Raw genomic sequence first — 24191 nt, forward strand, 5'->3', positions numbered from 1 at the left:
TTCACAGATACGTGTTAGAAGAACAGATTGTCAGTTTTCAAACGATCGATTAACATGATCAATCGCGTGGAAAATCACGATTTTAACAACTATCGTTAGTTATGTATTTCTGCTGAAAACTCTTAAAACAACGCTTCGATATCTGATATCGATTATAATTGTTAAATTATATATATTTTTCAGTATTAATATTTGATTTTGTTGTATACGAAGTTGTGTCGAAAATTTCCCTAAGATTTCTGAACGAGGATAAACTTAATCGTATCGAAACTTTGTAACTTGCATGTTCAATTATCACCAATCAATTTAGTTACGTGAGAATTCTCGCTTTCGTTGCATAGAATGCAAAAAAAGGATAACAGAAGGAAAAGATGTAATACCTAATAATAAGCTCAGATTCCGCCGACATTTCCGGTGAAATACATCGAAGCAATAGAGCTTGCTTTCTAACCGAGTTGGCCTCGGTTGTTTTACGAAAGAAGTGTTAAGAGCAAGGTAACGATCAGAAGACCACGGCCCTCGCTAGTGTAATATCCTTTTTTTTCTTCTTCTTCTTTCGCGTGCACTGTCAGCCCAGCCAGGAAGTGGTGCAGTTCGCATACTTAAAATATCCGTCATACAGGGAGAAAGCGTTTCGTAATCCTCCACTTCATATCTTACGAGCTGGGTGCACTCGGTGATTCGTGGGGCAAGGCGAGAAAAGGACCGATCATCATCGTGATATTGAGGAGATCCAGAGTCGCCGAGATTACGCAAGAATCCTTCTGCATGTGTATTACAAAGTGATCTGAAATGAATCAGACGGCCTGTTACGGCACAAATTTAGCAAAAAGGAAAGGAATATATTAATGGAAGAAATTTACTTACTAGTACAATAGAAATGTTATTTAATATTTCTTTAATATAAAAAGTTCGTGGAATTTATGACTTTCTCTAGATTTTCATTCATATGATGTACATTGGTATAAATTTATGTTTGAGTAATAACGTAATGTATCATTTAAATTAAACTTACAATTTGCAATAAATGAACTTCGCCATTACCATAGAAGATTCTCAAATAATGCCGGAGCCCCTAACTATATTATTTTATAATGGAATTAAAAGCTGAAATGGTTCTCAGAAACGAATAGTCTATACTTAAAGATTACTAAAAGTTGTGGTTGCGGCATTGTGGATTATATTGCGAAAGGATCTTTCGTTTTCTTGACATTATTGCCCAAGATTTATTTCTTTATTTGTCGTTTTGAGCCACTGCACGCCTCCACAAAAAGAAGGCCCGTTTGCAAGAGACCTGAGAAATCCTCTTCGTTGCATAACAGTGTATTCCAGTTTCGTAGCAATAAACAAAGATAGGGCATAGAGGCTGTCGAACAACGATGACGAAAGGATTAGGAAATTGAAGCACAAAAAGATGGTAGGAAAGAAAATGGTATTGCGGCACATTTTGTATTTTCGATGTACCGGTGATCGTTGCCCGTTTACGTAAGGATCTACTTGCAATCATCCCCACCGTGTTCCAAAACGTTACTACCTCTTCTGTCTCGTGAAAGTCACGTCGCCAGGCCGATTTTGAGGGAAATATGCTTCGGTTAGCGTGTGACAAGAGAAAATGAGGAACGTGTCCGATGAAAGTCAAACGTTGGAATCGATCCAACGTGTAGCTCGTGGAACGCGACATAATCATAAATGCCTGGTTAATTGTTCGATCGATTTATCGAAACCGGAATTAAAGCGATCAACAGTGTACCGAGCTTGTTGTACTGTATCAACCTTGTTACGAGACTTTCTTTCTTTTGGTCATTACATATTATATAACCATGGTTCCGGAAGGAAAATCCTGAGTCCGATATTTTATACATTGCAGCTCGACAAGATACATCGATCTTTGTTAAGCAATAGACACTATTTTCCAATAAGCAGCATTAGTACGTGATAAAACAGTAACATGTGGCATAATTAAATTTTTATACGAGCGATTCGGCCAGTGAGCTTATTAAACGATGATCTTTATTCTTATTTTAACTTATGTATGTATATATACAAATGTAAATGCAATCTGATGGTACGAGCATTATTTTTACTTAGTATATGTGGAATATATACATTAGAATAAGTGGAATTATATACATTAAGTATTCTATTTATAATCTATATTGCTGATCAAGTGGAAAATATTGATTCATTCAGCACTTGTCACATATACTTTCATCCATTGCTTTCACAGTCGTACACTAAGTACATGGCTTAGTTATAAAAAAAAATACAAAAGAATTTGTGCGCTTTGAATCATTATCAAATATTGGCATATGATAATTATTGCTAATAAAATTTTATCAAGTACAACTGGAATAAACTATTTCTTCTTTTTCAGTTTGGTAGTAACTCCAGACTGTGGTTTCTGCCATTCTAAAGGCTTATGGCGATACATGGGCCACGGGGGAACTGTTATTAAAGCAGCCATCGCAAATCCTGCACCGAGGATGTACATTGTTTGTGAAAATTGTTGAATAACGTACCCCCATATTAATCCAACTATCTGTAAAAGAAATCACTTGTAACTTTAAATAAATTCTGTACATCACGATACTTTTAAAAATAATATTTTACCGCAAAAAGTGTTATCACGACCCTTGATAATTTTTCCGCTCGTGCCTGACCATCATAGTCCTGCAAAAAATTAATATTATAAAAGAAATAAAAATATCATATTATAAGATATTTAATCATATAAAAATAAAAATATTTGACTGATTTTTGACATATGGTAACACATAACCTAACTACGAAGAAGACAAAATACTTGACAAAAACAGTCAGATTTAATAATGAAGTAGCTCTAATTAAAGATCAATTTGGAAGCTCACCATGTGAGTTTGCATGGATTTAACATACTGTAACCATGAACTCATTGTAAACAAATTATGCGAACCGTTTCTACCACGTAACAAACTACAGTTATGAATCTTGACTTATAAGTTGGCAATTGTTACTGTTCGTGTGTTAATCGCTTGTAGTGGTAGTTGTTCGGCAGCGCCAACTTTAACGAAGTTGCAAACAGTGTAACGGTTATTTGATGTGACATAAGTTTGTGATTAAGTGTGTTATGTTTTAAATAAAAGAAACATCAATGAAGATAAACTTTCACAGCCGTATTTTAAACTTTCATCGTGTGAGTAAAAGTTTTTACAGATAGAAAACAATAGTTATAAATTTGAACAGATATAAATTAATAGCTATGAAATAATTCAATTCCGTAAGGAAACGAGCGTTCGATTGATCACACTTGAAAATGCTAAAAAATAATATTAGTAATACGATTCGAATCAACGTTTGTAACTTTATAATTTTCTTAATCGAATTCTGTTGTACAATTTCTTTGGTTTATCAGTTTACGGATAAAACGTGCGCAAATGTTACGTGCATTGTACTTTCTATCGTTTCCAAGTGCAAATTTCTCCATTAAAATTCAATGGAATCTGATACTGATATATTACGTCTAGGGAATAAAAATTCAAAAGCCGATTATCATATATACGCGTATCTATATCAATCCTTAAATTAAGTTAGTTACTACTTACGAAAAAATACGTAAGTTATTATACGAGATCTCAAATTATACGTTAATTTGAAATTTTGTCTTTAAATTCTTTCACGTTGCTTCCCCACCAACGAACATGCGTATCGTTGACAGAGGTTGCAGTCAGAATTAATATCATAGTTCGTGACAGAGATTGTGTTGCTGATTAGTTGAAATAGAAACTATTAATGAGGATCGGTCAACTTTTTCGTAGTATAGACAATACCGTGTCATCATCGTTATTTAGAAAACGCATTTCTAAAGTCATGCAATGGCGTAGCTATCGATTGTTGTAACAGTTGAAGGAGAAACCGTGTCACGTGGTACATGTCTGACCGCACTTTTGCTTGCACGGAATTCAAACGAGATTTAAATAAAAACTCAAAGGTGTTGCTGTGTTATGAGAATCAAACGAGAAAATCAATACACTGGAATTACAAAATGTTTGTTCCGCAATGTGAATACATATTATTTCATTTTAAACGTTCTCGCCTTCCAGAATTGAATATCAAGCAATCGATTGAAACATTTAAACTGTATGATAATCGATCTAGTAAAATCTTTTTATTTCAATTGATAAAGTTTGACGACTAATATAATCGTAATACAATCGTTAGAAGCAGTAATCCTTCTTATTACAATCTTAATAAATTATACAATCATAAATATATGTTTTTCAATAAAAAGTAATATCTGAAACATTTTTCCTTTGGACCAACAAGTATTATTATAATACTTTGTAACAAAATATTGTTAAGTACAATTACAAGTGGCAACAAATTATTTCTTCTTTTTCTGCTTAACTGTAACCTCAGATTGTGGCTTTTGCCAATCCAAAGGTTTACGACGATACATAGGCCAAGGTGGTACTGTGATCAAAGCTGCTAGTACAAATCCTGCGCCAAGTATATACATTGTTTGTGAAAATTGATGAATAACATATCCCCAAATTAATCCAACCACCTGCAAATAAGATGTATGTTATCTTAGAAAGTCAAGTTGAATATCAATGTCTCTAGCATAATATCCAACCCCAAATAGTGTTATGATGACTCTTGATAACTTTTCTGCTCGCGCTTGACCATCATAGTCCTGAAGAGAAAAATATTTTAATTACACGTCTTATTGTACGAATTTGTGAGTGCATATAAGCATCTGTGTGATACAATAACATAACCTAACTATAATTGAAAACGCTTTTCAAATGTAGTAACATTACTTTGAAATCAATTTGTAAACTCACCATATGCGTGGGGATAGATTTAATATATTGCATCCAAGAACTCATTTTAAAATAATGACAGTTACTTGCCGGTCTATTCGCATAAACAAGTTTTTGTTTAGACGTGGATTTATACGTAAGATGTGACGTTAGCGCATGCGCCGAAACTTACCATTTTCACGTGGCGCGAATTGCGAGAAATTTAAATAATTTCGAGCATGTTTTTTGAAGTATTCTAATTAATTTTATGAATTTTAAACTAGATATTTAGGAGATTAGGTTATTAAATATTCTAGAACTGTGTTTATAAATATTATTTATTTCAACATTTACAATACACAATACTATTCATTTCAACATTTTATAATACACAAAATATCACTTGTTACAATAAAACAAGAATACTGTACTTGAAAATATCATTCGGTTCTCACGTCCAATTCTAAGTTTTATTTGCTAGAACTAGCATTTTTTTTTTTTTTAAATAACTTTTAAAAACATAGTGAAGCTGAAATTCTTCACAAATCAAGCAAGATGAATTTATAACACTTCAACTTCGACACTTCGATGTACTCGTCATTGACAAATTTACAATCATGGTCGTCTGTTTTCCAAGTTCACATCTACAATTTCTAAATATCCACACATCTCCTCGTCAAACGAGTGCGATACATTTCTCTAAAAATAACATGGCAGTGGAAACTCTCAATCGAGCGCGTCAATTGAAAAGTTCTTCCCTGGGAAGCATGAATGAACCTCGCCACATTCTGTCGCGATTAGTATTCCCAATCAGAGCCTGGCGATAATTGTGTCTTCGTACGTCGGCGAACTCCATGTTAGCTCGGTGTTGCATTTTGCAAAATGCACGGCATCTGCCACGGTGGGGAAGGCGGCAAACAGGCTACCTTTGTATTCCAACAGGTTGCACTTTCTCATCATCTCGTATACAGGTCCTATAATGTGTTCAAATCGTCGTATGTATCGCGTCGCGTATCGATCGAAACTACGCTCGCTTCCGGTTTGATCACGCGGTTCCGTGTCGCGATTCTACTCACCGGAACACCCAGCAATGTATACCGGTATATCGATTTCAGAATAGTCGTTGATCAGGTTTCCTAGGGTCGTTGCGCCCGCCAGATCCACGTGACTCATCGAGCTCAGATCTAGTATCAGGATCCTCAGCTGTACACGACGAGGAAATTAATTTTCTTTGAAAGTAGGTCGATAGTTTTTATGAGATTGGATACTGTTCTTTTTTCTTTCTTTTTTTTTTATTTAAAATAAAAAAACAGTAAGACAACATAACGAGTCTAATAGCTTTATAAGAATATGATTTTGCACAATTGTGTTATTGGTATTTGATGTCACATGTACGATACGCCTCACCTTTCTAACTTCCTTCAACTCGCCATGTTCGAAGTCCTCATTCGGTTCCTTCCTCGGCGCCTGACCAGCAATTTTATACACTTCGTCGCGGAAGTGTTGCCGACAGGCGAAGTTCAAGCTACCCGAGTAATGAAATATTCTTATACCCGCCAGCTCTATTGTCTGAAAATACGACTTCCGTGTTAGCGGATTCGTCCCAGGCTCGTTTCAGCCTGTACCGCCTCGAGAAATACACGAGACGAAAGAGAGAATTCGCTTTGAATCGAATGAAATGAATTTGCGCTTTAACGCCATGGTTCAATGAGAAAAAAAAAAAGATAAGAAAGAGAGGAACTATCATTACTCCTTTATATCTCTTGGTATCCAGATAAAGCTCGGTACCGGGTACTAGAGCGAGTGAACAGGTGTAAGGGCGGACAGAAAAGTAGATCAATTTCCCGACGCAGAACACAATTCCAATCAGGAGGCCGTAGTCGACGTCCAACAGGATCACTGACGTGAATGTCACCGCCCAGATAATCCCGTCTATTTTGTCGAATTTCCAGAACCTCTTGAACTCGGTCACTTTCATTAGCATCCCCTTTAGAGCTACCACGATGATACTGGCTAGGATACACTGTCAATGAAAATTGAATTTCGTCTCGTATCGTTTACAATTCGATCTCGATAATTTTCAATGATACGGATAACATTACTGTAAATTACCCGCGGCAGAGGCTCGAAGAACGGACCGATCCACAGTAGAACGCTAATTAAAACTACACACGATGTCAGGCTAGCTAATTGAGTTCGTCCACCGGTAGTCTGCTGGATCAGGGATCTGGACATCGAAGCTGCGAATGGCATGCAAGAGAAGAAGGATCCAACTAGATTTCCAACACCCTAAAAGTCATTCAGGCTGGCGATAATTAGGTCACTCTTCTCTTTCATTCAGCGTGACGCTGTCCCCTGTCTCATTATTTTAATCGTAAGGCGGTCAAGGCGTCAATTAGGAAAAAGAGATTGACATGTCAGTTCTACAATTTGAATTATTTAATTTGCTTCCCTGATTATAATGTCGACGAGAGTGCATCGAATTTTCATCGATGACTGCACGATGCACTTCAATGCACTTCAAGTTTGATTCAAAGAGCAATTCAAAGATCAGATTGTTAGCCTTGTGTGCATCGATATTCTCGAATTGAAAATTTCAGTCATCAACACGTCCAAACCTCGGAATTTAAATGGAAATCGATGCATGCCGAGATTTCGAATTTAAATATTTAAATGCAAACCTGTGCCATTAGTTCCTGGTTCGAGTCCACCTCGTAGCTCAATTTCTGCGCGAAGATTAGCGCCATCGACATGGAAATGGTATAGGACACCATAGTGATGACGAGGCTGTCCAATAAAATGTTCGGTATCAAGGATAATGGCGGCAATGTCGGAGGCGGCAAACTGAAAGAGAATCGAAGAGAAAGTTACGTTAAGGACGTTGCTTCGTTTCAATGGGACACGACATAACTATCGTTCATGTTACAAGAAACTCGGTTACCCGACTGGTATGTCACCGACTATCACAATCCCATAAACTTCCGCAAGATTCAGATACACTGAGAGGAGAGTTCCAATCACGACCACTAGCATTTCTATAGGAATTGGGAAGGGAATTACTTTCGCGAGTTTCGGCTGCAAAAAGTTTTTCACTTAAGAAATTAAAATAAACCAAAACAAGTTTGCAACAAAGAGAAAAATACCTTCAACGCGTTGTTAATGATAAGAAGTAAAATGGTGGCGCACGATGTCAGGAGGGCGATCGTATTGACGGCATGAAGACTGTTAACGATATCCACATAACTCTGAAACGAGATTAAATAATTACAATTAAATTCTGAACTTTCTAAAACTAAGCTCTTCTGTTATAACGTTTGTATAAATAAAACAAACGATCATCGTACGTAATTGAAACTGTTCGTCATGAACGTTTTGCCACATACATATATTTCAAAAGTTCAATTTCCTTATGTAAGTGAAACACAATCAGTGAAAGTATTACTATTACATTAAACATTTCCTTTGTTTCTATTATTTGCAAGTCTATTGCTAAGGCATTGATCTAATTGTCGAAAACAACGCAGTTTTTTTCTTCCTTTTGCAAGGTGGATGTTAGTTACGTTATCGAAAACCTTGCGACTAGTTTCCTTCAACTTTTTGTCAAATTGACCAACGAATGCGGATTACGAAAGTCTTTGGTTATTGGAATAGTTTCTCTTTGACTTACGCAGTTTCTTTAGTTAAATAAAAAATTATCTAAATACGAAAACTGTTAAACAAAAATTATCTAAATACGAAATTTCACAACTATTATATTTAACTATTATCGGATCGGTCAAAGAATTTTCTCGTTTCTTTTTTTTTTTTAGCGTAGAATTAAAGTGTACAACAATAACGGGAAATTAATTAATAAAATCTTTAGACCGTTCTCCCATTTTCCCAACAATTTTTCGCAAAAAGTCTTGAATTTTCTACAACAGAATCGTTAGATTCCAAATGCTTTGGAACTCGTTTCTTTGTTTCAATGAGTAATCAATTGTTGGAAAGTCACCTCTGGAATCTCGTTCGGTATTTCACGTATTCACCTATCTACGGATAAAAAGAGGAATCGAAACGAGCGTTGCTCCGTGTCGGAAACAACAAAGTGCAGAATAATTGGCCGTGTTGCACGCAATAATCGACGTATTTGGTACGAAAGAGAGCGAGACGAATGTTGATTCTCACGCTGTTTCCGCTTTAATAGCACGAGGAACAAACCGGAAATTACGTCGGAGAATCTTCGAAAGGAAGAGAAACCCGGAAACGGGAAGAACAGTGTTAGTCATTTCGATGTGATTATCGTGAGCATTTCATTCCATCTAATCTAATACACTTGTGATGATTATCCTTGATTGTGTTCTACGATAAACCGTTTTCTCGTTTATCCGCGAACGGACGTGCTTGAAATTGAGGTCTATCGACACGGTTCGTTAATCCTTTACAAATTTCAAGGATCGAATAATCCATAAATCCGGCAATTCGCCAATTCGACGGATAGTTGACGAAATGTAAATTTTCATTACGAGAGAGAAAGAGATTTTTATTGGGGGAAATGTAAATTTTTATCACGCTAGAAAGAAGTTCTCCGCTTGTTCTTCTTTTTTTTTTTTCTTTTTATTTCAAAATTAGTAGCCTGTCGATGAAAATTTTCGCAGATGAACAAAATGAAGAACGATGCAATCTGAATTTAAATTTTCACCTCAGTGTCTGTGACAAATATTTCTTTCGCTGGTACAGAAATATGATTTCATCATACGAGGGAACGCTTGATAATATACGATTTAATGCTCGGCAATACACATAACGATTCGAATAGTTATGGCGATGACAGAAATAAAAGAGGTTATTTGACTATCCCGTAGCTGGTAAACATTGTTATCGCGTGGAAAAATTTCATTAAGGCAGCCAATACTTCCTCCAACGCACGTGTAAGCGCAAACGACGTAGCTGATGTACATAATAAAAATGAAGGGATTAATTAGACAATATTTAATTGGCGAAACATCTCGTCAACAATCATAGAATATCACGTAGATCCTGAAAGATTTACGATCGTGGAAGTTTACTTTTGCTATTCTTCGAAATAAAAACAAACTTTTCAACTGTTATTTCCTCCGTATTATTTTTCATATGGCTGCAATTTTCTAATTTACAAGCAACTTGTGCGTACCTCTCACCATTCATTCAATACCACTAACTTCCTGTATATTACGTTTAAAGAGAAAGTAAAGCGCATACACTTGCCGATGGTTCAAGTAGTTCAATTAATTAACTAAAGGTCCCGATCAGTTCGACAAACCTTTAATTTCCCCCTAATAAATTTCGAATCAGCTTCCTGGCGTTTCGAAAGATTTACTTGCCACCTCCAGCAATGCTTCTCCGTCAGACATATAAAACAGTAGAGGTAAAGAAAATCTGAGAATACTCACGAAGATCAATTTGAATGGTCCATTGCGTCCGGGTAAATTCCTCAGTCCCAATAAATCCTCCAGTTGCGACGTGAACACGTGAACCGCCGCGGAAGTGGTGAATCCACTTACGAGACTGTCTGCAAGGAGCGACGCGATCACCCCCAATTGTAATAAATACATTGCCAGCTGAAAGTTTCAGGATAATTCATTCGAGACAGGTTGCTTCCGAGGACTTTTCACTCGCTAGCTTCGTAGCAACTTTGTTCACGGAGTGTTGGAACGTTCGGAAGGGCTTTCATTTGCTAGCCTCGGTCGCTTTGTTTTTTGAAAATTTCGCGTCAAGTTTAAAAGAAATAAAAACACGAGGTAGATGATGGTAAATTGGAAAAATTGATAGGTTGGAAAGGTGACGGAAGATTACCTGAATCACGGCCACGGTGAAAGTGACCGCGGTGGCCACTTCCACGGGTGAATATCGATTGCTCATCGAGGATAATAGCTCGTTTTCCGTTGTGGCGTTGTTGGCCAATTGTCCTTGAGTGCTGTAAGTCGCGACCACTTTCCCGGTCATCATGCAAATCAGCGCGAATGTACCTTCGTCATCGAGAGACTCTGTGTTACTTTAATTATCACCTTTAATTCCAATCGTTGATTACTTTTGTAACGTTGCATTAGTTGTGCGAACATACAATGGAATTTCGTTGACAATGTCGATCACGACACGGCCGTTTCTCCCATTATCGCGAATCATTTCAAAAAAACTTTGGCAATTAATCCGAGGACGAAACTTTTCGCAATTAACTGCTTAATTCGAACGAAGTTCCACGTATGCATATGTATCTGTTTTAATGTGATATTACTGCCCCGACTGGTTGAACTTTCGTTATCTAGGTTAATGGACACGCGTAATAACAAGTCACGAGGTAATGATCATAACGAGAAAAAGCAGCCGGGGTATTCCATGCGGAATCCCGTGGCGATTTCGTCCAAACTGACAAGCTGTCAGTGGAAAGTGAAGTCGAAATGAAAGTTAGAAGAAAGCAAACGCGAGGAAGCGCTGTCGAATTAGAAGGACTGTTCCCTTCTGTTCGTTCGAAAATTTCATTTGTCAATCTGTCTGGGAGTATCTAAGGAAACGTTCAATTGCGTGTTCGATAAATGATCGAAATCAACGTAAATCATCGCAAAGAATGGAGAAGGATCAGCGTCGTGAAGCTTCCGTATTTCGTAACTTCTTACTTGGAATTATCAGGAGTTTCTGAATCATTGAATCATGCTTACCCATCGAATTATGCCTTGAAGTGCCAAGGAATAGATAAACGAGAACAGGGAAAAATGCCATGTAGATACCGACTATAGGTGGCACGTTGCCCAATATTGCGTAAGCCATTCCTGCAAGGTAAATGCGTTCATTACAAGACAAATGACTTTTGCTTCTTCGAAACGATAAAAATCCAACGTATAAACAGATTCCAATGAATCAAAGCTAGATGTCCTCTTCGTAAAATACAACCTTGATTTACTCAATCTGTATTGTTCAAGACAGATTCATTAGTCAAACTTTCTGTTTAGTACTGAATTTTTATTAGAATTCTGTTGGATATTACATATAAATAAATATATATATATTTATTTATATGTTTATATTTATATGATATAAAATTATATGTTAAAATTATATGTTTGTATTTATATGATATTACATATATATATTTATATATATATTTATATTTATATATATTTATTAATATATATATATATATATATATTAATTTATATGTAGATATAAATCGTATCTTGTTGAATGGATGTGTATCAAGATTCGTCTATTTTTAACATTGTTCCTTTCAGACTTACATCTGAAATACAATAAATTGTTTACACACACAAACTTCTCTCGATGGTCTAAACATTTGACGCAGGATTTCAAATTTTTAAAATGACTAGCCTTCTCTCGGTGACATTAATTTTAAACAAAATCAAGCCAGTTCATTCGATATTATTATCTCGAAGCAAATTATATTTCTTTGAAAATGTTCGTACCTTGGGGAATATGCATCACCGCCACAGTGATCCCAGCAATGATATCACCCAGTATATCTCTCTTCCAATTGTACGTTGACAACCATCCAATAAGGGGTATAGTGTTCTTCAAAACCATCATCGGTCTGATTCGCCTGCATTTTGTCGCGATGCTCTTCAAAACTGTGACATCAACGATTCACGTGAAAAATCACGTTTTGCAATTGTTATCACGTAGAAGACTCATTTTTATTAATTGAGTTATTATCAAAATATTCCTCATTACAGTTTAAACGATAATAATTAAAATAAATAGAGTTATACAATTATGTTTTTGTCTAGACGTTGTTAGATAATCAATATTGACCTCTTGCGCTGGAATGACTTGCCACGCACGTCGAAAATTTTTTCTCTCAAAATTGCAATATTTTGAAGTATATTTAAATGTTTTAAATATATTTAAGTATAACCCAGGCAAAATAAATAATAAACTTATTACTTGATAATTTCTATCCAGTGATATCATACCGACGAATTCAAAAAGAAAGTGACGAATTGTATACAGTTCGGTCGCTCGTTATGGTCCGCAATCAGTTGCCAGCGCAAGTGGTTAATTTTGATGAAAATAAATAAAATTGCAAAAAAAAAAAGAAATCTGAAATTTTGACAGTAAATAGTTTAATCGATCAAGAAAAAAGTATGTCTCGAATTAAAGTGAGAAGAAAATTTCCTTGTTCAAAGGAACTTCCTTTTTGTCGATTCTTCGAAACGAACTTTATGCAATGAACTCGCAATAGTTTTCATTCCTCTCGGCAATAGCAGCGTATTGTCGTGTGGATTACACGGCTGGCTGACGGCAAATAAGCCAGCATCGCGGCGCCATGATTCCTGATATTCGCACGATCGAAATCGACACGTATCCGCGTACGATACTTACGCGCTTCGTTCGGCTTTGCGTATTTGCACAGATGATTAAGCTCGTCCTGTTGATACACCGGTCGTCTCACTGTTAGCTCAGGGCTGAGCGCCGACATCTCGTCGCTTAGATCGTCTGCGAATTACATATTTTCGTAAACCTCGTGAGGTTTCTTTATTTTCAAAAATGACGCGCAAAATTTCAAAGTGACGCGCGCGAAATTTGAAATTTCTTCGTACGTTCGCGCTGACAATACTTTTAACAGTGTACATCGTTTCTCGTCATTTCTAAAATACGACACACGCGCACGCGATGTACTTAATAAACGAATAAAATGTGTTTAAATTGAAACGCGACTTAAATTGAAAATCACGAATTTTTCCGTGAAATTCAGCATTCGATGATAATTCGTATTATAATCACACATCTGTCGTGTCTCAATCACATCAGATATCTCAATCATACATCTGTCTCTGTGTAATCATCGACGCGAAGATATAGGTGTTTTGAATATTATTTGTTCGGACATAGCATTGTGGAGAGGGTGTTAAAGATTGAAGACGCGTTTTAGATAACGTGCACTGTTATACGTACGAACGTACTGAGAAAAGCACGTACATGCAATAGCTGTGCTTACGCAAAATTACGTAAACTTATCTCAAGCATGCGAACAACGAGTCGCAGAATATATATGTCTAACCACGTAGCCTTTCCTACTTTCTAAATAGAAATATTGCGCATAACGAGTAACTGCACGAGTAATTGTAGAGTTTTGACGATCGCGTAATAGTAATTCTTCAATCAACACGCGACAATAGAAACATCAAATTTATGATATATGTACGAGAGTGGAAATTATTCGAGAATTCGAGATATGAATACACTGGGAGTATACAGGAGGTTTGAAAGTAGATTAGTTTGTTACACCAGATAATTTGAAAACCGAGACTCTTTGAACGAATTAAGAGCGGATAATTGAGTGCTATTTTGAGTTTGGAGATGAGCAGAGCAGAAAGTAGATCAGTTGCAAATTTTCAGAACTTAAATTTACATTTAAGCACGATTAGATGAGATTCTTCTTATCAGTCGATTGAATTTCAATAACATAAATAAGACAATTTAAATTTTAAATAACATGCAAAAATTAGACAAGATTGATCAATCACTGCGTTTCAGGAGTCAATTCATTTCACTTCAATAATTACTTCAGTGATACGTTATAATCTTTTTTCATATGAAGCTCGTAGCGACATAAATTTCCTCGATCGATAATAACTTAGGACAATCCTAACAAATTAGGAAGCCATCGACCACTTCTGCCTCTAAATTCAAATTCAAGTGCAAGAAGTTTCAAGTCTTTCGAATCATTCTCAGAAAATTACAAAAATTCAGACGTTAAGGTTTTGCATATCCCGCGTCACGAATTGACGGAAATAAAAAAAAGAAACTTCGTAGACACGTTAAGGAAAGACCTGTCATGGCGATGACGAGGCGTGTCCCACTTGCACACGATGTTGACTCGGGGATTCTCAAGATCGGTGTCGCGACGAAAAAAAAAAAAAAAAAGATGCGATCTGAAAGAGAAGAACCACAACGGACGCGATGATAAGTCCGGCTGCACTGTCTATCGCTTAACTGGCGTGTCGAACGTGAACGCACACGCTTGGCTCGTGTGTTTCCCATTGGAATTCAGTCACGTGCCGATGACTTGGAGCCGAGAGTTGCCAAATAAACGCGCGTCTCTTGGATAACGATCGTGACGGTACTTCATCGCGGTTAAGATGCTTAATTGAGTCGATGTAACTGCGCGTCTGACTCATTCGGTTGGAACATGGATGTCCAACCTTTTAGATCTTCTGGATCTTTAGGACTTCGTTGGCCAACAAAAATTTGTCCAGTGCCGCGCATAGTAATTACGTATTTTTTTCATCAGTTCAATGTAATCTGCTAATTTATTTATGAAGCTATTAAAACAACTTTTATAGCGAAAAAAAAACATTGATACATTGATTAGAAAAATATATATTTATATTAATGAAAAAAAATGTGAAAATTTTGAATGGAAACAGTAAGCTTGTTTTTTTTTTTTTTTTCTTTTTAGATAACAGTTTATCAATATCTGGTTTAATATACAGAATATATTTTAAATGGAATTATATATTCTTTATTGTATCAGTTGATGCACCTTGATATTCTTTACAAAAAAATTTTAACCTATTTATGTTAAAAAATCATTAGGAGATATTTTAATTTTAATGTTATTAGGAAATAAGGTGTACGCTGAGCCTCCAACCACAATGGCCACTATGAGAGATCGTATCATCAGCGAGTGTAATAAACACCAGATACATTACACAATGTGAGTGAATTATTAATCTATCGATTCAGAAAATATCATGATGTAAATGGTCGTCACATTGAACCTTTTCTCTAAATAAAATCATTGCAACATTAACAAAAGGGGTCATGATATCCTAACAACATTAAAATTAAAATATCTCCTAAACTAATGATTTTTTAACATATAGGTTAATACTTTTAACAAATAGGTTAATACTTTTTTGTAAAAAAATATCAAGGTGCACCAACTGAGGCAATAAAAAATATATGATTCTATTAAAAAAAAAAAAAACGTTAATGACCTTGTGCCTTTCTCGAAACCACATTCAATTTCATCTGAAACATTTTTCGCTATGCGTGATAATAATAATGACGCAAATGTAAATGTCAATATGTGATGATCTAACCTGTAGGTAGTGACAAGATGCTCGTCTAAAATTTTCCTTTTTATTTTATTTTCTGTGTGCTTCGTATGGGGAAAAATCTGTTCGCAAAAGGGACAAACATTCATGGTTAAAATTATTCAAATAATAAAATTCCAATTCGATTATTCCAATTTTGGTTATACAAAAACTATGGGACACGCCTGGGTTAAAAAGTAAAATTGATACCACTGTCGTGAATAGCTACGACGAGATGAGAGTTTTGATTCTTACAACTCGATTCTAAGATCACAGTTCTTCTCACGTGGTCGACGTATTTGGTGCTTGGATAAAGTTTATCAGATAATGACGTAACACAAGTGGTTACAAACATTCGCATGTATTCCCAATTTTTAATGAAAAGCTGTTTTTGTCAGATTGTATATTTCGTGTTCGTAAAATTTTTCTGAAAGTGTTACTAAAATTCAATTAATTGGTACATGAATGTTATGATACATGTCATTATTCATGTACCAATTATATGGTGTGCAAATAATTTTTGTAACCACTGTAGATACACTAGATAAATTAGATGATCAATTGAATGAAATAAATCTACGGCTCTAAAACAACGTTAGATAAATTTATCGATAAGATAAATAATAATTCGTGAAACAAGTCGAATTAATATCTCTAGATAAGTTTATTGATAAAATTAAACAGCAATTAATAAAATTGACAACTCTAAAAATATCGGATAAATTTATCGATAAAATTGACAACAATTAACGAAAGAAATAATTGACGAAATCAATCATCGAATCGAGCCAAAATTTTTAATGTGAAAAATTTTCAGCGTCCATTAACGACATAAAAATTCTGGAGAGAGTGTTGTGCGATCACGTGAGTTTTTCTCTGTTAAATGGAAACACAGCATAGCTCATACGATTACATCATTGTCGATCTTGAAGTTGTCGATCGACCTCGCGTAACCAAAGTGGATCGAAGTCAATAGCACGGCGACGTAAAAATCGGCGAGGAACGGGGCGAAACTTTTGAACAAACGAGCAAAGCGCCGCTTATCTCGTCGAGACGAGATATTATTACTCGGATGCTTACCAACCGATTTACCGAGATATTCGAACTCTCCGTTTTAATCCGCGTCTCCTCCTTCGGTTATCAGGCGTAAAGCCGAGTTTAAACTCCTCACGAAAACAAATCTCCTTTAGTCTTCGGCGATTGTGGCTTGTAAAAGCCGCTAACAACGCACGGGCAAATAAGTTTGAAGATGAGACTTCAAATCGGATTAATACTTTTATTTCACTGGCTGTCGAGTCTCTTTGTCCCCTCTGCAATTGTCGTGAATATTACATAACAAAATCCGTGGAATAAAAGACGTCGTGAAAGTGAGGACGAAAAGTTGGAGCTCGAATTGTCGAGAGGAGCATCGAGCCACTGATCGATCGACGAGCACTAACGAAATACAACTAAAATCGTCAAGTCGTCGGGAACACTGTGAAGTGGCAGAAACATTTCACTTTTGGCCGAGATCTCGATCAGTATTTCTCCCCGACTTTGTTATATTACGTTCTATTGTCGAGGACGCACTGTTGTTCGCACACTGATATTCCGTAGCAGTAGTCGGAAGCAGAATTTTGTGAAAATCATGCTCTGTCAGCACACAAAGCCTGAACAGATTTATGAACTATTTGTATTCTTATCTCTTTCTGTTTCAATTGCACGACTGGTTGAGAAAACAGTGACACTGTTATTGTAATTTCTAATTTTCTCTGATAATCTCTGTGCTTGCAGCAATCGAAAGTTGCAAGTCAAAGAGAAGGAATCACGTTTCTTTCATTTAAGTAAGTCATTTTTGTAAGTTCTCGAACAAAATGAGGTGAACAAAAGTAAGTCGAGTAATAAGCACGGGCAATGGTTGAACAAACAGGGATTATTATTCCCTTGTCCAAATTTGAGGAAGCATTCGTGGCACATAAGAGACGTTCTTTGTGTGTATTCTCGTCGATGCTATTATCATTTGCTTAATCTTAGATTATGATATCGTACGCACAAAATTCTCTTAATTGCAGGTATTATCTTAAAATTCTTACGACGACTATTATTTATTATATTTAATTTTATTTGTTATATTATTTTAATTTTTAAATTTTAGTCGTTCGATTTATAATATTCGTAACGTGTGTGATTTTTTTATTTAGATGCACTTTTTTAAATTTAATCTTTGATATATAAATTTATAATATTAAATTCATAATATTAACCTTTGATATATTATTCTGGACTTTTTACACATTCGTATCATCTCTATAAAATTCTGGTCTCTTTATAAATTCATATCACCTCCATAAAATTCTGGACTGTTTTATAAACTCGTATCATCTCTATCATAAATTTTGCGAATTATGGAGTACGATTTTTTTGTTTTCTTTAAGGCAATTGTACCAACGTGTGGTATGATTTCTTTCCTTGAAAATTTCTTCATCTGAGCGACCGATCGACGCGTTCAGACATTAACGTTCTTTGTCTTTTTGTCTTTGACTATACCCAAAATGGCATAATTCCTCATCCCCATGTATATAAAATGAGTCACAAAAGTATTCTTCTCCTTGCAATCATGAAATTCACATTCATGTAACAATTAAAATTTCATCGAATGATATAAATAAAAATTTGAGCAAATAGTTGCAGATTTTATGTCACAGGAGTATTCATTTTAAAGATATTCACACTATTAATACGTTTACATAGCCTTAGATTCTTTCTTTGAAATATATATATATATAATATATATATATATAAGATTCTTATATATTCTTTATATATATATTAGATTCTTTCTTTTAAATATATATATATACATATATATTCATTAGAGGAACAGCTTCATCACGTGAAAAAAATCACCAATGCTTTAAGTCTATCTCTCGAAAAAAGAAATGGCGCAGACAAGACGAGTTTAGCCGAATATTTATTAGCGAAGAATCTTACGTGACATTCCTCGTTGATATATCCGCGCCGATAAACTATTTTTAGTAACTCGCGAATGCTTTCTTTGTCTTCACGTGACAGTCCATATTACAAACATTATAAATGTATTACGGTCTGTAACTAGAGTTTAGAAACGTTTATCTGCAACCAATTGTAAGAGCAATTTTACGACATCAGATAAAATATATCTTTCCAGATCAGGTGGGATTTGCCAGCGAATCTTACCTGGTGCGTATACAGCAGGAACGTGAATTTTTTCAGAGAAAATGGTCGAGGGAGAATTTAGAAAAATTGTAGAAATCGTTTGAATTTATTCTCTTGCGAATTATTATCGTCACGTTAAAAAAAAAAAAAAAAAAAACAAAGGATAGATCAGACAAAATCGAAGAACTTCGTAGGCTGTTCCACGCAAGAAGAGACCAGTGGCAGTATCCTGTAATAGAGTCTCTGGAATTCTTCCTCCTTTTTATCCGTGAAACGTTCGTGCATCCTTGGGACAGTATTGATATCTAATTGAAGACCATCTTTGCTAGAGTCTATCCAATTGACCATGCGATTTTTATCCTTTGGAGTAGGATTCCTGATAAAGTGAAAATATTATGCCAGAAATTATCTCTAACACGGTCATACCTATTTTACTTCCTCGGCAATCGTACCCGTATTTGGCGAAATTGGCCCACATGTTGACCATCCTCTTTCTGAACCGATTGAATCTATTTCTCGGGCTTGTAGGTGCGTGAAGCTCCTTTGAATTGAATATGTATCCAACATCGTCGAAGTGCGCGGTTCCTGAAAGAACTCTCGATCTTATCTTAAAGAAACATGCAAATGCTGGAAGTACCATTTATCCTCTGTATTTTGTTATTATTTTTATTCTCTACGATCGATCGTACATATTTTTCTTTTTTTTTTTTTTCTGGAAACGTACCGTTCAACGGGTTGTGCTCGACTTTGTGCCAAGAGTATTTCGTCTGATAGGATAATCTATAATAATAAATAGGATGACCCTTATTGTATTCTGCCAGCAGCCTCTGAGTCAGGTCAATGGGGCCGGCGAAAAATATATCCACCATGAGCTTTGTAAATGTAAAAGATATTGTTACGAGAGATCGAAGCAAAAAGAAAGAGAAAAAAAAGAGAAACAAGAACAATCATTCTCACTGTCTCCAGTTTGCGATAACTGGTTTTGTATAAATCGCTAATGGTGCGCGCGAATAAGTCTATCGGTTCTTTAGTTATCTCCTTGAGTTTGCTTGCGTGCTTCACGTACTTTAAGGCCCAATCGATCATGTTCGCCACTCCGATTGGAGCTAGAAATGTGAAACGTGCGGCATAACGAATTGTTATTAGAAAATAATACACGGTACTTACGGCCTAAAAACAGTAGAACCTCGTCGCGAGTGTAACCTAACATCACGTCGTGATGATGAAAGTCTCCGTTATTATACTTCGTTATGGGGCATTCCGTTAGGAACGTGCTATTGGTATAATCGATCTCGGGATTTTCTCTGGTCGGTCGAAATGGCAAAAAGTTCTGGAAAAAAGATCGTAGAATTAACAAACCTCCAATAAGTACCTTGAGCATGTGCAATTGTAATTTGATCAGATCAAAATTCGATCGTAGTATTAGATAAGATTAATTACCAGGTCGACGTTTTGCGCTGCAATTACCAGACTTGACGCGGGTGCTTGGCGAAAATAATTTAACAAGTCGTCCTTGCTCTTTGGTACGAAATTAAGTAGGTTGGCGAGTTTGTAAGCGTTCTGAATCATCTTCTCCGGCGTGTGGTACGCCCAAAGACACAGAGGTGTGCCACTCATGCTAATCGATCGGAGAAACAGTCCTGAAAAGATGGCCGATATTAGATAAAAAAAAATGCACAGACTCTAGTCCCTTTGACATTATATTTCTAACATGTATTGCTATTCTATAATATTATAAGTATACATATTATAAATATGTTCTTTTAAAAATATTACATAATTTTAAAAATATGTCTTTTAAAAAATTACATAATTATATATATACATATTATAAATATGTCTTTTAAAAATATTACATAATTTTAAAAATATGTTTTTTAAAAAATTACATAATTTTACTTTTAAAAATATTACATAATTATAATATTATATAATATATTTTATATTATTATTACTTTATAATATTATAAATATATATATTAGAAATATGTCCTTCAAAAATATTATATATTATAATTATAATATTATGTAATATTATGTAATATTATATTTTATATTATTGTTATTTTATAATATTATATTTTATATTATTATTATTTTATAATATTATATATATATATATATATATATATATATATATATATTAAAATATGTCTTTTAAAAATATTATATATTATAATTATAATATTATATAATATTATATTTTATATTATTGTTATTTTATAATATTATATACATACTAGAAATACAATGTCTTTTAAAAGTATTATATTACAATTATAATATTATATATAGTATACATTTATAATAATATATTTATAAATCTATATAATATTATAACTGTAATATATAACACTATATTAGTATTTTAGAGTCCAGTGTGTACCTCTAGATCGTTCTGATAACGTATGAAAACCGACAGAAGTGGCGCCAGCGCTTTCCCCAAAAATTGTCACTCGCTTCGGGTCGCCCGCAAACGCGGCAATATTTCTTTGCACCCAGTGAAGAACCAAGTTTTGATCCTTCAAACCGGCGTTGCCCATTGCATCGGGGTGATCCAACGCCAAAAATCCTGAAAGTAGAATTAAAGCTAACTCCTTGAATTACAGCAATGAGCGAAACGTACGTATCGAATTTTAACGTAAACGATATTTTGTCGAGAACTTGCACGTAGAATAGAAAAAAAAAGCAAAGTATGTACTATTTCGTAGGGTGTTACAACATGTCACCCATCACCGTTCTCGTAGATACAAAATATTTTTCTGAGAATCAATTTTATATAACAATTAATTTGAATGAAAAATTATCGATACTTTGAACTGTTGTAACATCGTGTCATATAAATGAGACCAAGTAGATTGTCACATTATTTTCTTTTATGAAGTTTAAAATATCGATAACTTCTCATCATTACGTCATTATTCATTCATATTAAAATTACGCCCCTTATCGTATAAATAATCGTAGAAATAAAAAGAGAGAAAGTTTAAGTACCCAAAACGCCAAGTCGATAATTGAAGCTAACAAGAACGATATCTTCTTCCATGAAGAAGTCGGGTCCGTATACAGACGTATTACTATATCCAGTGAAATAGGCACCACCGTACATCCAAACCATAACTGGCCTTAATTTCAGTTTATCTTTAAATTCCACCTATTAGAAATCCAAACCATAATTGGCCTTAATGTTAGTTTATCTTTAAATTCCACCTATTGATAACGATCCTTGTAACATTTTATTTCATTCCTGTTCATTCTAAACTCTATTATACGTGGTATTAAATTAGTTAGACGATAGTTACCTCGCGAGTGAACACGTTCAGGTACAAACAATTCTCGTGACCTCCTAATTCACTCGTCATCAGATTCAACTGAGGGCACATACTGCCCTCTTTGAAAGCGTATAACACATTTCTCCATGGCTTCTTTGGAACTGGTGGCTACAATCGTTGAAATAAAACGATCATCATTAATATTCTTGTCTATAAATGTAAATATTTAATCATGTATTCAATCACGTATTTATAATATTCTCTAAAAGTAGAATTCCCTAAAGTTTGGTCTGAGCGCGATAAGTAAAAATACTTCAAATAACAATAGACTGCGTATTTCATTAAGATGTTGATGAAATGAGAAATATCATACTGTTTTAACTTTGCACCAACATAACCGTCTTTGTAGAGAAGTTATTTATTTAACTTTACGTGTCACCTTGAATCTCAAGTCGCCGAGGGGCGGTTCCGCATAAGGGATGCCTTTGAACGATGAATACTCGATCGAGTGCCACACTGTGCGCAACACCAAACCACGAACTGGTCCACTGGGCGTCCTGACAACAGGAGTCGCAAAGAAACTCACGGCCAAAGATGCCAACGATGTGACGAGACAAATAAAAAGCAAAAGACTTGTGCCATTCATGCTGACTTCTCGACGAAGGTACGAAATTGCATTACGAATTTTGATATCACAGTGACGCACCGGTCCTCGTCCCGGCTAAAGTGAACTGGATATTCAAGTTAGTTTCAATCAGCAAATAATGCTGCACAGTGTGCAGAATTTTTTCGCGTATTAAGAGCATTGCGCGTTTCAAATTTCAGCTGACAAACACTTTACTACGTATGGGAAATGAAAATTGTGTCAGTTGTATGAATTTGTTACAGATGCGAGGTCTCTCATTTGCATAATCGTCATGGCACTCTTTTCTGCTTCGTAAAGATGGTACTTTTGATATCTGATTGATTCATATCTGATATTAATATTGCAACAAAGGAGACAGTTTTGGTAGTCTTTGTTTAATTAGGTACAAAGAACACTGTCAAAATTGTATTCTTTACATCGTGGATGATCTGAGTGGGACCGTTTGGGTCCATTTTTCCTCTATCTTCTATTTCAAGAAAAAGGTCTGCAAGACAAAATTGAATGGTTATTAACAGTTCATTATCAGTGAATTCAATTTCAGTGATTACGTTTACAAAAGAATATTCTCACCTTGTTCGAACTGGTGATATGAATACTGGTGAATTGCGAGTCAAATATTTTATTAAAAATTTAATATAGTAATATAGTAATATAGTAATAATTTAATATAGTAGAAAAATTAATATAGTAACATAGTAAAATTTAATATAGTAATAATTTGAATATAGTAGAAAAATTAATATAGTAACATAGTAAAATTTAATATAGTAATAATTTGAATATGGTAGAAAAATTAATATAGTAATATAATAAAATTTAATAATATAGTAATATAGTAAAATTTAAGTTATAGTAAATTTAACAATATAGTAATATAGTAAAATTTAATAGTATAGTAAATTTAACAATATAGTCAAATTTAATAATATAATAATAATTTGATCATTAGATAAACATAACTGGCGAATATCTAAAATGAATAAAATTAGAAAATTCGCTCAATCATGTACATTCAATTACCACGTACTGTTGAAAAATTGAAGTGCAATTATTCCATCTTGTTCGACAGCTGAAATCTTAAATGATAAACAGGACAATAAATAAGAATAACGATAAAACACGATTAATAAACTAAATCTATTAAGCGCAATAAAGAATGAAAATCGACCAAACGGAAGATTAATTGTTTGATAATAAATAAACTTGCGAATTTATATTTTTATTAACACACTGGCGAAATACAATTTAA

At 34.7% G+C, this 24191-nt stretch overlaps 4 protein-coding genes across 7 annotated transcripts; all 4 read right to left on the reverse strand.

Annotated features, from left to right (window-relative positions):
• Positions 1-2292: 2292 nt before the first annotated feature.
• Positions 2293-3028, reverse strand: LOC122531196 (signal peptidase complex subunit 1-like). Its single transcript, XM_043658927.1, has 3 exons — positions 2868-3028; positions 2611-2670; positions 2293-2539 (listed from the first exon to the last, which is right to left on the reverse strand). Exons 1-3 carry the CDS (start codon positions 2910-2912, stop codon positions 2357-2359), a joined length of 288 nt encoding a protein of 95 aa, XP_043514862.1. The 5' UTR covers positions 2913-3028; the 3' UTR covers positions 2293-2356.
• A 1096-nt stretch (positions 3029-4124) lies between these two features.
• Positions 4125-4977, reverse strand: LOC122531197 (signal peptidase complex subunit 1-like). The gene is made up of 3 exons (XM_043658928.1): positions 4824-4977; positions 4613-4672; positions 4125-4543 (listed from the first exon to the last, which is right to left on the reverse strand). The coding sequence occupies exons 1-3, from the start codon at positions 4866-4868 to the stop codon at positions 4361-4363; spliced, it is 288 nt and encodes a 95-aa protein (XP_043514863.1). The 5' UTR covers positions 4869-4977; the 3' UTR covers positions 4125-4360.
• Positions 4978-5101: 124 nt separating this feature from the next.
• Positions 5102-17470, reverse strand: LOC122531192 (solute carrier family 26 member 6-like). 4 transcript variants are annotated; one of them, XM_043658919.1, is made up of 14 exons: positions 16931-17470; positions 13131-13244; positions 12215-12376; positions 11453-11563; positions 10593-10765; positions 10190-10357; positions 7925-8026; positions 7723-7856; positions 7463-7625; positions 6894-7070; positions 6532-6804; positions 6189-6350; positions 5858-5984; positions 5102-5755 (listed from the first exon to the last, which is right to left on the reverse strand). In XM_043658919.1, the coding sequence occupies exons 2-14, from the start codon at positions 13225-13227 to the stop codon at positions 5592-5594; spliced, it is 2013 nt and encodes a 670-aa protein (XP_043514854.1). In that variant the 5' UTR covers positions 13228-13244; positions 16931-17470; the 3' UTR covers positions 5102-5591. The 4 variants fall into 4 exon arrangements, with proteins under 4 accessions (XP_043514854.1, XP_043514852.1, XP_043514853.1 ...); XM_043658917.1 differs by lacking the exon at positions 16931-17470 and adding an exon at positions 14582-14953; XM_043658918.1 differs by lacking the exons at positions 7723-7856; positions 16931-17470 and adding an exon at positions 14582-14956 and having other exon boundaries at positions 6894-7021.
• A 1641-nt stretch (positions 17471-19111) lies between these two features.
• LOC122531195 (juvenile hormone esterase-like) lies at positions 19112-22942 on the reverse strand. The gene is made up of 10 exons (XM_043658926.1): positions 22736-22942; positions 22327-22464; positions 22019-22178; positions 21411-21596; positions 20465-20664; positions 20192-20354; positions 19982-20130; positions 19749-19896; positions 19477-19609; positions 19112-19400 (listed from the first exon to the last, which is right to left on the reverse strand). Exons 1-10 carry the CDS (start codon positions 22940-22942, stop codon positions 19193-19195), a joined length of 1692 nt encoding a protein of 563 aa, XP_043514861.1. The 3' UTR covers positions 19112-19192.
• Between the last annotated feature and the right edge of the window lie 1249 nt (positions 22943-24191).

Source organism: Frieseomelitta varia, unplaced genomic scaffold (genome assembly GCF_011392965.1).
Source record: "Frieseomelitta varia isolate USP_RPSP 00005682 unplaced genomic scaffold, Fvar_1.2 scaffold_38, whole genome shotgun sequence".
Classification (NCBI taxonomy): Eukaryota; Metazoa; Arthropoda; class Insecta; order Hymenoptera; family Apidae; genus Frieseomelitta; species Frieseomelitta varia.